At 44.5% G+C, this 13,673-nt stretch overlaps 1 protein-coding gene across 27 annotated transcripts in view; it reads left to right on the top strand.

The window, feature by feature from the left end:
• The window catches only part of DLG2 (discs large MAGUK scaffold protein 2), an 891,570-nt gene that overhangs the window by 608,623 nt on the left and 269,274 nt on the right, over nucleotides 1–13,673 (top strand). For all 27 annotated transcript variants that reach the window (XM_053385482.1, XM_053385478.1, XM_053385484.1 and 24 more), the window contains one exon: nucleotides 4,733–4,786. In XM_053385482.1, the coding sequence (XP_053241457.1) occupies nucleotides 4,733–4,786 (54 nt within the window). The remainder of the gene's footprint in view (nucleotides 1–4,732; nucleotides 4,787–13,673) is intronic.

Raw genomic sequence — 13,673 nt, 5'->3', positions numbered from 1 at the left:
TTAATTTCTTTTCTCGTAATATCCCAGCTATATTGAATGTTGGCTCCGTTTCTGTGCAGACTCACTTAATGCAAAGTGTCTCCATCCAGCAGGGATGAGCACTAAAAACTCAATAAAATAGATTATGTTTTGCAAATTGAAATTCTAGGTACATGACACATTTGTTCACAATCTGCAGTGGCTCTCGTTTGACATTTATGCCGTCCTTTGGTGGATCAGATTCAAGCTTGCTTCTCTATCATGTATATGAATCACTGCTAATTTCAAGCTGCCACCAAGAAATGTCAGGAAAGGGACAAATCTGCTTGATAATTACAGTCTTTTTGTGTGTGTGGAACTGTTCCCTCGTTCCATTATTGCTGGGTAATATGCAATTCATTGATTTGTTCTTTAAAAATGCAAGGGGCCAGAGATAATGTAAACATGCAGAATGAAAATTAAAAAGCAGGGAAGCCACAAGTTGCCTATTCCAAAAGGACTGAAACAAAAATATTGCCCTTGAAGGCTTTGCCTGGGCTACGTTGTGATCTTTGATTCAAACAGAGTTTGTGACATTCTTTCAGTAATTGGGCTTAGCTGCTGTAAGTTAGTGCCAAATTAGACATAATGGGGGCAACCACATTTGTTTTTCATCTGCCTTTTCCATCCATGAAACATAAGTGTTTTCCTTTTTTTATCCAAAGGGGCTCATGTGTGAGGAGAGCTGAACCCCACCCAGTATAGCTTAGTCCACAAGGACTAGTATGGAACTGCCCCATCAACTCCAGTCTACCCTCAGCTAGTGCCTTTACCTGCCTGTACTTCCTCTCCTTTCCGTGTGCGGCACTGGTGCTGGCATTTCCGTGTGCGGCGCTGGTGCTGGCTCGCCAGATGCAGCTTCGTCACGCTGGCCATGTGACCCGGAAGTGTCTTTGGACAGCGCCGGCTCCCGGCCTCTTGAGCAAGATGAGCGCGCAACCCTAGAGTCGGTCACGACTGGCCCTAATGGGCAGGGGTACCTTTACCTTTACCTTTACTTCCTCTCCTTTAGTGTCAGTGTTGACCATGTAGAACTCAGCAGGCAGAAGGATGAAGACAAAACTAGAATTACTTGGACCTTTCTGCCATTGGCCTCTGGCTCCACCTAGTGTTGGACTCCATACCTTCTATCCTATCGGTCCCAATTGGCACCGGCCACCAGTGCCCTCAGCTGCGTTATTGCCACATGCTTCGGTGCCAGAGAAAAGTGTCTTGAAGCTAAGGTGGGATAGAGAGAGACCATCTTTCAGTGCAGAAGGTCCCATGTTCATTTTTTAAAAAAACATTTTTATTAATTTTCCAATACAGGCATACCTCCGGTTGAAGTAGCTTCGGGATGAATATTTTTGGGTTGCGCTCCGCGGTGATGGAGTGCATTACTTCTGGGTTTCGCCACTCGCGCTTGCGCGGACGCTCAAAATGACGTCATGCGCATGCGTGGAAGCCGTGAATCGTGACCTGCACATGCGCAGACACGCAGACGCGGGTTGCGTTCGCTTCAGGATGCGAACGGGGCTCCGGAACAGATCCCACTCGCATCCAGAGGTACCACTGTAAAAAACATCCAATTATTATATCCAATCATAATCCAATTAAAATAAAAAACTAAAATAAAAAAGACCAAATTATAATCCAAATTATAATTGTTGATTTTTTGGGGAGCCCCATAGTCTAGACCTCTGAAGCATATCTCCACATCTCAGTCCTGCCTCACCTCGATGTTTCCATATCTCGCTTTTAACGCTTTGAAATTCTCCATCCCTGGTTCTACGATTCTCAGTCATGTCAGACATCATATATCCTTCCGTCCATCAAATACAACTTTATTTGTGTATATATATTTCTCCAACTGTCTTTTTACTAGCGTGGCTTCCCCTGACTCCATTGCAGTCTGGGCTGTTATCCAAGCCTGTTATCTGAAGTTTAATGTCTCAGCAACTCCCAAGTTGTTCAACCCGACCAAAAAGCTTCAGGTCTCAGGCGGTGGAAGGACCTTGGCCTGTGACTCTGCAGATTTTTATTTAAAGAATATCTATCCTGGTCTTTGGCCAAGGGAGGCTCCCAGACAAGCTGACAAAGCACTAAAAAAAAGGCAGCCCCTGCACTCAGGCTTTTAATCTAAGAAAAAATGTAGCATAAGAAGAAAATGGATTGGAGAGGAGAAAGAAATAAGAAAACTCAGGTAGTAGGTCTTAGTTACAAGTCCTTCTAATAACATGATGGGGTGGGAAGGTTCAAGGGGGGGGGAAGGTGCCCAAAGGTGCTGGCCGCTTAACTGTGCCAATGGAGTGACCTTGTCTCTCTTCTCTTCCCTCCTCTACTGCAGCCTGATGTGAAGGCTGCTATTGGGCAACAGCTGATGGGGACCAAAGATGCTCTGTCCAATTGTCAGAGGCTGTATGCTTCTGAAAATCAGTCGCTGGGAGCCACTGTGACGTTAACATATGAGAGTGCTGGAGGTGAAATAGTTAAACAAGTTACCCAATCAGAACCCAGGGGTGGAGTCAGAGGGACTATAAAACCAGCTCTGGGAGAGGCAAAGGGAGGAGTTCGTTGGGAGTTGGGTGGTTGGTTGGAGTGGGAGTGAATTGGGATAGAGTCTGTGGGTAGGTTGAGTTAGTGTAGCGAAATAAGCTGAGTCAGGAACAGTTAGGAGCTAGGAAAACAAGTAAATATCTGAGAGGTGGTTTAGTGAGTGAGAGTAGGTAGCAGAAGTTATAGGTCTGGATAGGCACCCCATGATTGTAATTGACCGATACAGTTTATGAAACCACACGCTTGTTTAACTGCAATAAATAAACAGAAGTTTATGTTCCAATTTAAACCTGACTGGACTCAGTATTGTACCAGGTAGGGCCTGGGTGGTGGCAGTGAGAAATAAAGTGGTGGCACAGGGATCAATAAATGGAGAAACAGAGTGCTCTTCTGCTCGGGTCTTGCTTGTATACTTCCCACAAGCAGCTGGTTGGCCACTGCGGTGACAGGATGCTGGACTAGGTCAGCCACTGGCCTGGTCCAGCAATCTCCTCTTGTGTTCTTACAATACTGGGCTAGCTGGAGAAACAGACTGATTCTGGCATAAGGAAACCTCTCTGATGTTCCTAAATACCTTACAGGCATTTTGAACTGTTATTCATGGCAGCCAAAGGGACTATCTGCTTCTCGTCGCCACCACTCTGGTATATTAACAAAAAGAACATACACATGCTCTTTGTTTTTATGTCATCTATGATGGGTCCAAAACTGTCTGCCTGTGGTCATTTATACCCCTGTTGTAGAAGCTGATATATCTGATGCTTGTCCAGAGGGCTAAGATACGTTTTGTACATAGGGAACTGGCATCAGAGGACAAAACATGCGTACTTTGCACCTATTATGAATGGTACATTGCATGCAGCTATAAATCAGTGGGGGGTTTTCTCCCCTTTTTCTTTTTAGAATGCATGTGAGAAGGGTTCACACACACACACACACACACACACACACACACAGAGTTATTGTACAGACCTTTTTAAAAATATATTTATATATGAAAAGTCGCTGTTTATATTTGCATCTGCCATTCAGAGCTGACATGGATGAATAGCGGTGGTCAGGTTGTTTGCTTGCATTTGCAATATTCACTATAGTTTTTATCCCCCGCCCCCACCAGCCCTCCCTCCCTTTCCCAGAAAGCAAGCCAAAAGCTATTTGTCTCCCACTTTTTAAAAGACTGCCTGCACTAGTTTTGTCCCAGCGGTAGGGCTCCATCTATCTTATCAGGATTCCAATCTGTCACCGCAACTGTCAGCTGTCCTATCTGCAGGGTAGTAAAACATCCCAGCTGGAAGCATTTGCTTCGTATTAAATTGGAGAGAGGGAAAAGATCTGCCTGGAGGAAAGGGGGTCTTTAGTCAGGTTATGGGGGTGGCGTGCAAGATGTTGGGTTAAAATAAAATGAAAACAAATGCTTATAGCACGGGTGAGGACCAGGGGCAGAAGGAAAGGAGGGCGAAAAGGAGGGCAGCAGAGCGGAAGATGTAAATAAATAGAATGAAAAAGAAAGGCTGCAGATAAGCGAGTGCTGGAAACTGGACCTAGCAGATTTCCTAAGGTTGATCTAAATGAGACAGCATGCAATTTGGGTGATGTGTAGCTTCATTGGGTCGTCTCCAACTAATGCATTCTGTCAGCGCAAGGATTTCTGTTTGAGCAGTTGAACTGTCCCCTTTCTTCCCATGTGTACCCCACACCCAACCCCCCCAAATCTGCTCTAGAGTTTTGAGGAAAACCCAGAACAGATTTCAGGGTTGGGCAAAGGGAAGAGGGAAAGGGAAAGTTATGTTGCGCAAGTGGAAGTCCTTGCGCTGATGGAGCACGTTACTTGGGGCCACATTGGACATTATCATCACCATCACCATCAAACTTATCGATTGCTTTTTGTTACAGCAATAACCCAAAGTGATTTACAGTGATAAATAATGCATATGTTAAAACCAGCATAAAAACAAAACAGTGAAAACCTTTGTCTGTTGTTTATATTTCAGGAACTAAAATGTTGGGGCATTTTGAACTCTGTGCATGTATGAAATGAAAAAGTTATTGATTCGTTATGCCTTGCTTTCCCCCCCTTGCTGACTGTGATCCAGGCCACATTTTAAACCCTTTTGAAGCACGTTTTGCCTTGAATTATTAAGCATAATAAATTAAATTTCTTCTCCTTCTTCTCACACAGGCCAGCCCTGCCCCAATCATCGTCAACACAGATACTTTAGACACTATTCCCTACGTAAGTTGAAAAGATTTAATTAAATTTTCTCATTTCATTGGTATCATTATTATTATTACTACAAAGATGAGATTCTCTAAATTTGTTAAGTTGCACGGGTACTTTGGCTCTTACTAGCTAATTTGTTTTGTTCTCTGTGAAATAAGGATGAAGACCCTTTATTTTAAAGAAAGAGAAATGTTTTATGTTCAAATTGTTTCCCTTCTGCAAATATAAAGTCTGTTACTAATTGGAGTGGGGGGTCAGAGTTGCTTAATTTGGTTTGCGATTTTGCAATGCAGACTGGTTTGCTGTTTCTTATCCAGCGTGCTGTCTGATGTGCTGGGACTCCCTTATTCTACCGCCTTCAACAGTCATGGAGAATCCCAGGAACTGTAGCTCTGTGAGGTCAGCACACACACACACACACACACACACACACACAAACACACACACACCCTGCAATCCAAAGGATTCTCCACGATTGTTGAAATGGTGTGATACTGCTTTAACTGTATTGTGTGGGTGTGGCCTTAGTTCACAATGCAAAGTGCTGGTTGGTTTGCTGTTGTGTAAATGGCTGTCTGGGGCTGCAGGGGAAGAGAATGCCATAATACAAAGGTGGGCAGACTTCAGGCTTGCAGGTTTCTTTTAAAAGAACCCTCCCAGTCCTGTCACACAAAAATCCGCTCCTGGTTTTCACTTCAAGCTTTCTTCATCTCAGCAGCCTAATTTAGCAGCCTGTTTTTATTGTCAATCAGGTGGGAGACAGAATCCTTTCTGATCTACTGCAAATCATTCAGTGATCTACCAGTAGACCCCAGCCTACCTTTTGTCCACCTCCACCATAAAAAAACCAGCTAAATTGCAGTTTTTTCTCCCTCTCTCAAGCAACTATTTCAACTTCTCTCCCCTCTTCCTTCAACTCCAAAACTTTAAATGGTGCCTTGTGAAAAATCTCTGCGTTTATACCATATGTCACAGGACTGTGATAAACCTTTGTGTCTATACCATTTGTCACAATGATTGCTGCTGAATGACTCAGAAGTGAGCATGATACTGGCACAATGCCCCCACCTTTGCTGGTTACGACAGAGAGAGATGGCAGATGAGGGCATTTAAGAATGTGGACAAAACTGTAATGACTAAAAGGTTAATTGTGGGGGAAGGAAGGAGGTGGGGTACCTTTTTCCCATCACCCACATCTCAGTGGTGGGCGGGGCCTGAGGCATAAATGGGTGGCAAAACAGATGCAACTCTTACCATTGTAGAGAAGGCTACATTCCAGCCAGGCAACAGTCTGTGATTTCTACTCACACTCTACATACAGGTCTGCATGCATGTCTCTCCATTCACCCCGCAGGCAGTTAAGGAGCGTTATCATATTTCAGAGGCACATACCAGCCAGGCAAAAGCATTTGAGGAGAGTATGAGGCATGGCTTGTGAAGGGGCATGACCTAGGCTGCAGATTCCCCAACCCCCAATTTAGGAGATTGAGTTTCCTGGATAATGACCAATGAGAAGTTCCAAATACCAAATGCACGAGAGCATCTGTTGAAACACTGTGTGTTTTGCTTAGTGTTATATCTTACCGTGGACGCGTGTGGCACTGTGGTCTAAACCACTGAGCCTCTTGGGCTTGCCGATCAGAAGGTCGGCGGTTCGAATCCCCATGACGGGGTGAGCTCCCGTTGCTCAGTCCCAGCTCCTGCCCACCTAGCAGTCCGAAAGCACGCCAAAAAGTGCAAGTAGATTAATAGGTACCACTCTGGTGGGAAGGTAAACAGCGTTTCCATGCGCTGCTCTGGTGTCAGTGTTCCGTTGCGCCAGAAGCAGCTTAGTCATGCTGGCCACATGACCCGGAAAAACTGCCTGCGGAGCGGACAGACGCCAGCTCCCTCGGCCTGTAAAGCAAATGAGCGTATGCGACTGGACTTAACTGTCAGGGGTCCCTTTACCTTTACCTGTATCTTACCCTAGAACAGCGGCTCCCTAGGTTGGGAATGCCCAGGGCATGCACTAAGAGGCAGTGGGCATTGGAGATGTAAGCAACTATCAGACCTTGAGAAGTTGGTATCACTGGATCACATTCCTAAGTTTTCTTGAATTAATTAAACTAAATAGTTTTAGTTGGATTTTGACTAAAGGTGCAATTAACGGAGACTGCTTTGAATCTTATTGTGTTTTTCTCTTCCTTGGTGGGTCGTGCAAACCCACTATTCTGAATGTTGCTTTTTATAGGGTTAGGTAGAGGCACTGGGGATGACTTTGTGGAACCAAGAGACCGGTGGCCAGAAAAGTTTGAGAACCACTGTCCTAGAACAAATAATAAATGCAAATTAAAAATGTGCACACCACAGTGAGTGGCAAGTTGTGCTCAATGGACCTGGTGGGGATGCCAGGAGCCAATGGCAGACTTGATGTTTCAGATTTCAGTGCACTGCACCTGGTGCAACTGAACTGACCAGGCTCCCCTAAATCTGCCTTTGGGGATGTGGCAAATGAGGTCACAGGCCATGGCCAAATTGTTCTGGTTGTCTCCTCCATCCTCTTCCCCTGCAAAGTTACTATGCTGCTAGCCTAGAAGTCTGTCTTCAATGAGCCACTTGCAAGTGCAAATGGAATGTTTCAAACCTGTTTTAAAGGGACACCCTTGGCTGCCTTGTTGCGTCCATAAGGTAAACAGAAGCATTTACACAACCGCCCCTTAGTTTCCCATCTCCCAGAAGTTTTCACACTCCATGTGGAAGCGGGGAGGGAGCAGGAAGCAAAAAAAAATAGGGTGTGAGATCAGGTCTCAGCACAGCCCTATTCTACACATGACAAGGCCAATAGAAATAAATTGCAAGAAAGCAGAGAAATCCAAGGCCTTGGAGGGCATGGATGCAGAAGGGAAATTAACTACAGCACATCTCTTGAAAAAATGGCACGTATCAATCACTGCCCTGTGATGGATAAAAATGAGATGTCTGCTTTGACTAGTGCATTAGCTGCAGATGCCTTAAGGAGAAAGAGATGAAATGTTGGTCACAAAGAAGCAGTGCGCTCCAATCCACTTGAGCTCTGAGCTGAAGCCAAGGAGGGGTCGGAGAAAAGCCCAGTAGCTGATAAAAGCCCAGCAGTGAAAGCTTTCCCCTGCTATGTTGAGTGGATACTAAATCAGGTTTGTAAACATCTTGATAAATTATCGCTGGTAAATTTGAAAGGACTGCTGCCATTGAGTATATATTTGGCTGGAGAAAAGGGGATTAGAGTGGCTTATTCTGACGGTTAAAAATAGGAGGAAAAAAGGAGACTATTGTTCTCCTGCCCACTGGGACTGGATTCAAACAGAGGGAGCAGAGGTGAGTGAAGCCCTGTAGGAACTCTTCGTGCTGAAGCCTTTTCAGGCCAGCCTAGAAAGATGGATTTCTGAAGGAAGTCAGTCTGGCCTTAGGGTTTCAGCTTGGTCTGGGATGGGCAAATCAGTCAGTTTTGGCTTCCCTCACCTACTCATTTTCAAATTTTAAGCTAGTTCATCGCATTTCCAGATCATAGAATCATAGAGTTGGAAGAGACCACAAGGATCTTCTAGTCAACCTCCTGCAATACAGGAATCATTGAGTGCAACAGCTTTTCCCTTTCTCCTCCAATTGATGTTCCAATCATCTTCCAACTCACAGAGAATGAGCTTGAAAAGCGGGGAGCAACTTTGACTCTTAGCGGCTCCCTGCATGTTACAGAACCAGGGTTCTAATATATGTGGGACATGCCCAGATGGTTAGGAACCTCACAATTTTCAAAGGAACAAGAACTGGGGCAGAGTTTGCATGCTCACCCCGTGGTCCATTCTGAATGCTCCAACCATCCAGGAGATCAGTTACGGAGATGAACCTCCCTAACAAAAATGAAGGTTCTAGGCAATTCTGCTGGAACTATTAAGGCAGTCACTAGCAGTACCCACTGACTCTATTAATCCGCTCTTGGCCAAACTTCCATTCTGACAACAATCATTTTATAAACCTTGAACCCACGACTCTGAGATGTTTGGTTTGCTTTTTATTTTATTTTTTAAGCCTCTTCAGAATGTGCATTTCTCTTAACATACACATTTTTGCATGCAATTTGCCCCAAATACACATATTATTATTATTTTTTGCAAACAATTTCTTCCAATATAATGTCTTTTGGGTATTTTCACCAATGTATGTACAGTCATGCAGATTTCCGCCATTATATTGTATATAATTTGTATGCTGCTTAATATACAGAGCCCATGAGTATTTTACATGAAAATGTTTTTAAATATATACAGAAATATAAAATACAAAAACATATCAATTACATATCAGTACAAGGGATGTTAATCCAACTTGCAGATGGCAGAAAGTTGGAAGGAACAGTAATGTGGAAGACAGAATCAGGATTCAAACACACACGCATGTATGTAAACACAGAGAGTTTTCATTTCATTAGGCTTTTAAAAACAAAATTCGCAAACTAGTGATGAGAACTGAACTTGAAAGTGGAAAAATGTGAAATGGAGAGGGACTGAAATTGACAGATTCACCAATCCCTACCTAGGACCTAAAATGTACTTTCTCCCTACTAACCTATCAATTTCTGGTCATAAGGAAAGAGCCCATATCGTTTGGGGAGCTGCTTTTATAGCATATTTAGCTTGCTGGCTAATCCAGCTCTGCTATTCATGTTGTGTGGGGAGATAAGAAAGTTTTGCCTCAGGCAGATTTTTAAGAAATGTTCAGATCCATCCCTCATTATTCAGTTGCATTATTCATATGAATAAATGATCATTTCAATTAAGATGCAATGGTTTGATAAAATTCTTTTAATGCCTTCTTGCGATGAAAGCTCCCAGTTTATACTTAGATGAAATTCTCTTTTTGTGCGTGCATTGGCATGGTGTTTATACCTGCCTCAAGCATCTGTAATTATGGATGCTAAAAACACACACACGAAACTTCCTGTCAAAATTTAGCTTCTTAATTAAGATTATAGGGGAAAGTGCCATCCTTGACATTCTGCAAGGAGCCAATCTCTGGTAAAATAGCAAAATTGGGGGTTATGGGTGGGATGAAGGTACCCTGAAGTCCTGACATATATTCGGTTGAGGAAGGGTAATGTTGCCACCTTCATACTGCTTTCCAGCTTGTGGGGAGATGTTGAGAATTCTTACATTGGCTACCATAAAGCAGATTTCTGAACATTTGGGATTTAAGTGAGTCTCAAACACTTGCATGCACACCTAGATCAGTCTGATCCAGCAGGGTTCATCTTGTGTTCTTAGCTGGCTGGACCACAAGACTCTGGCCGTGCCCAAACGATGGGCTTCTCTTTCCAGGAGTGGAGGAGCTGAGCTTATCTTTTCCAAACTGGTAGGTTCCCAACCTTGGATGCAAGAGAACTATGCCAGCCCCCTTCAACTTGGTGACTTCCAGATATTGTTGGGCTGCAGTTCCCATCAACCCTAGCCATGAGGGGAGCTGTAGTCTAACAATATCTGGCAGGCACAAGATTGAGGAAAGGCTGCTCTAAGCCACCTTGAAAGCTCCAGCCCATGTGATCGTGTCTGGAAATGGAGGCGTTGGGGGATCAGGGTGGACTTGAACTAGAATTCCCAGCATTGGGCTCCTGTATCAGCAATGCTCTGTTTATTCAGGAAATCTCGCAGGCAGTGTTTTGAACCTCATGGATGCCATGGGGCTGCAGTACCAACCTTTCTAAACATTCAGTCATCTGACTCCAAGGACCAATCTTGACCCACCAGAGCTTATACAGTGGTGCCTCGCAAGACGAAATTAATCCGTTCCGCGAGTCTCTTCGTCTTGCACTTTTTTCATCTAGCGAAGCAATGCTATTAGCGGCTTAGCGGCTTTAAGAAAAAGGAAACAAACTTGCAAGAACTCGCAAGACGTTTCGTCTTGCGAAGCAAGCCCATAGGGAAATTCGTCTTGCGGAACGACTCAAAAAACGGAAAACCCTTTCGTCTAGCGAGTTTTTCGTCTTGCGAGGCATTTGTCTTGCGGGGCACCACTGTACAGCTTTAACTTGCTCCTCAGAATACCAGAGTCCCAAGTTTCTGTCCCCATTGGCTGATAGCTGCCTTGGACTTTGCCTGATTTGGGCAATGCATCTGCCTCTAGCTCCTCTGATCCTTCTGGGCAGCAATTTAACTTTGATCCTCCATAGCCTAGAACCTTGCTGCACGGAGCTTGGCTCTTTCTGAGTCTGACTGGGGCAGTTGTAGCAGTGGCTACCTGCTAAATGACAAGGACAGGGGATTAGATTGGCCTAAAGGTAAAGGTACCCCTGACTATTAAGTCCAGTCGCGGACGACTCTGGAGTTGCGGCGCTCATCTCGCTCTATAGGCTGAGGGAGCCGGCATTTGTCTGCAGACAGCTTCCGGGTCATGTGGCCAGCATGACTAAGCTGCTTCTGGCGAGCCAGAGCAGCACACAGAAACACCGTTTACCTTCCCACCAGAGTGGTACCTATTTATCTACTTGCACTTTGATGTGCTTTCAAACTCCTAGGTTTGCAGGAGCAGGGACCGAGCAACGGGAGTTCACCCCTGTTGTGGGGATTCGAACCGCCGACCTTCTGATCGGCAAGCCCTGGGCTCTGTGGTTTCGACTACAGTTCCACCCATGTCTTGGATTGGCCTACTGTCACACTTTTAACAGCCATTTGATCTGCAGAAACCAAGATCTCTTTGTGGCATAGTAATGAGCATTTTGCCTGTACATCCAGTTGCTGATAAAGGCAAAGGAATAGAGGATAGTAAAGGTACTGGCAAGGCCACTAATAATCACGTGAGTCGGGAGGGAGTGAAAAAATGGTGTCAGGAATCTGGAAGCATTTTACTCTCTCAACCAGAGCAGCTCTTTTAACTCCTTCTTAGAGAACATGAACCACAAGAAAATGAAAATGCAAGTTTCAGTAAATGTTGATCAATGACTCCTTATGCTTGTGGCAGAGGCCTTGATCTAATAGAGGCCTTCAGTAACAGAAAAGGGGGACGTGTTTTCATCAATTCTCACTACTACCCCTCCCCACAAATGTCACCCCCACAACAGAGTGGAACAGGTTTCCTTGTGCTCCAGGAGGAACAGATGAAAAATGCCTTCTCTCCTCTTCCACTGGATCAGAAAGCCCATTCATGAATTAAAGGGCGTAGCTGGATTTAGGTCCAAATAGTTTATGTGCTTACATTTCTTAGATTTAAAAAAAGAAGCCATTGCCATAAAACTTTGTAAAATAAAAAATGGCGACAGGAAAGGGTGATTTGACACCTGCCCTTCAGTGTTTCTACTCCAAACCATCCCCCCCCCACTGCTTTTAATTGTCTGCACGCCCTTTTCTCTCCCTGCTCAAAATCTCAGCTTCCCTAAGAACCTTTTCAAAACTTTAACAAAAAGAAACCTTAACAAAAAACAACAGCAACCTGATGGGCCAACGGTGCATGTGTTGGTATGTAAGTTGATTGTCTCTTTCTCCTTTTAAGCACTGATTTGAGTCTTTGCTATCCTACAAAGCTCCTTAGCTTTGCATCTGCTCTGGATCTTGGACATTTCAGAATAAGATGTGAGTGTGATGGTTTGAAGCCCTCAGTTTTAAAGTTGGCCGCTGTTTGACATTGAGTAGTGTCTGCAAACCTTTTTCAATATTGCACCGTCTGGCCAATTGTGAATTTGTCCTTTCATTTGAAATGGTGAAAGGACAGGGCCCCTTTCATATGATCAGCAGTTCTTTATAGCGGAGGGTTGCTGCAAATCATAAAAGGACTAGTTAATTAGCCTCGTTTCTGGGTTCACTGACTTGAGAGGAGCTTTAGCTCGCTGAGAGTAAATTGTGGGAATACATTTGATGGGCAGCTTGAATGGCAGAAAATGAATTATCCTCTAGCAGTTAGTTCATAGTCAAAGGCTGCAATAGCCTGCATCATCTCCATGTTGTTGTTGCTCATATGAGTATTGGAATTTATTTTGCACAGGATTCCATCATTGCCCATGCTAAATGTATCCTCCTTGCCTCCTATATTGTATTTTGCTCAGGAAACAAAGGAGTTTCTTCCCAGTGTCTCAGTCCAGCTAGCAGAAGACCATGTGGTGTGCTTGTTGTTGTTGTTGTTTAGTCGTGTCCAACTCTTCATGACCCCATGGACCAGAGCATGCCAGGCACTCCTGTCTTCCACTGCCTCCCGCAGTTTGGTCAAACTCATGCTGGTAGCTTCAAGAACACTGTCCAACCATCTCGTCCTCTGTCGCCCCCTTCTCCTTGTGCCCTCCATCTTTCCCAACATCAGGGTCTTTTCCAGGGAGTCTTCTCTTCTCGTGAGGTGGCCAAAGTATTGGAGCCTCAGCTTCACGATCTGTCCTTCCAGTGAGCATTCAGGGCTGATTTCCTTAAGAATGGAGAGGTTTGATCTTCTTGCAGTCCATGGGGCTCTCAAGAGTCTCTTCCAGCACCAGAATTATACCCAGTGCTATTTTCTAGAAAAAGAGGTGCTGAAGCTCACAATGAATGCCTCCCTCGTTCTCTTAGAATGGCAATGGCGCCTACCTAAGAGGTGCGGAGTTCCAGCTGAAAAAAAAGCCATTGTTACACCATTTGCTTGACTTGCCTCTGGCTAAGTGATGCAGATACCAGATTGGCCAGAGAACGGAAAATTGACCATTATGCCTCCACAAACTTTTGTATATCCACATGTGTGGGGACAGGAAATAACGTGGCTTTGAGATTAGGGGCATATTATTTAAAAATGCTTGACATTCTCTTTTGGAGGGCTATGGCTTGGTGAAGGAACTCCCATTGGCCTGATCCATTCACCCCTAATTAAATTATGCGTACATCAGATGACTTATGTAGATTTTTGTCGTCTGCATTGGCCAAACCTGGATTGCAGT

Source organism: Podarcis raffonei, chromosome 4, assembly GCF_027172205.1.
Source record: "Podarcis raffonei isolate rPodRaf1 chromosome 4, rPodRaf1.pri, whole genome shotgun sequence".
Lineage (NCBI taxonomy): Eukaryota > Metazoa > Chordata > Lepidosauria > Squamata > Lacertidae > Podarcis > Podarcis raffonei.
The sequence above is the reverse complement of the archived record's forward strand: the minus strand, read 5'-3'. Positions and strand labels throughout refer to the sequence as shown.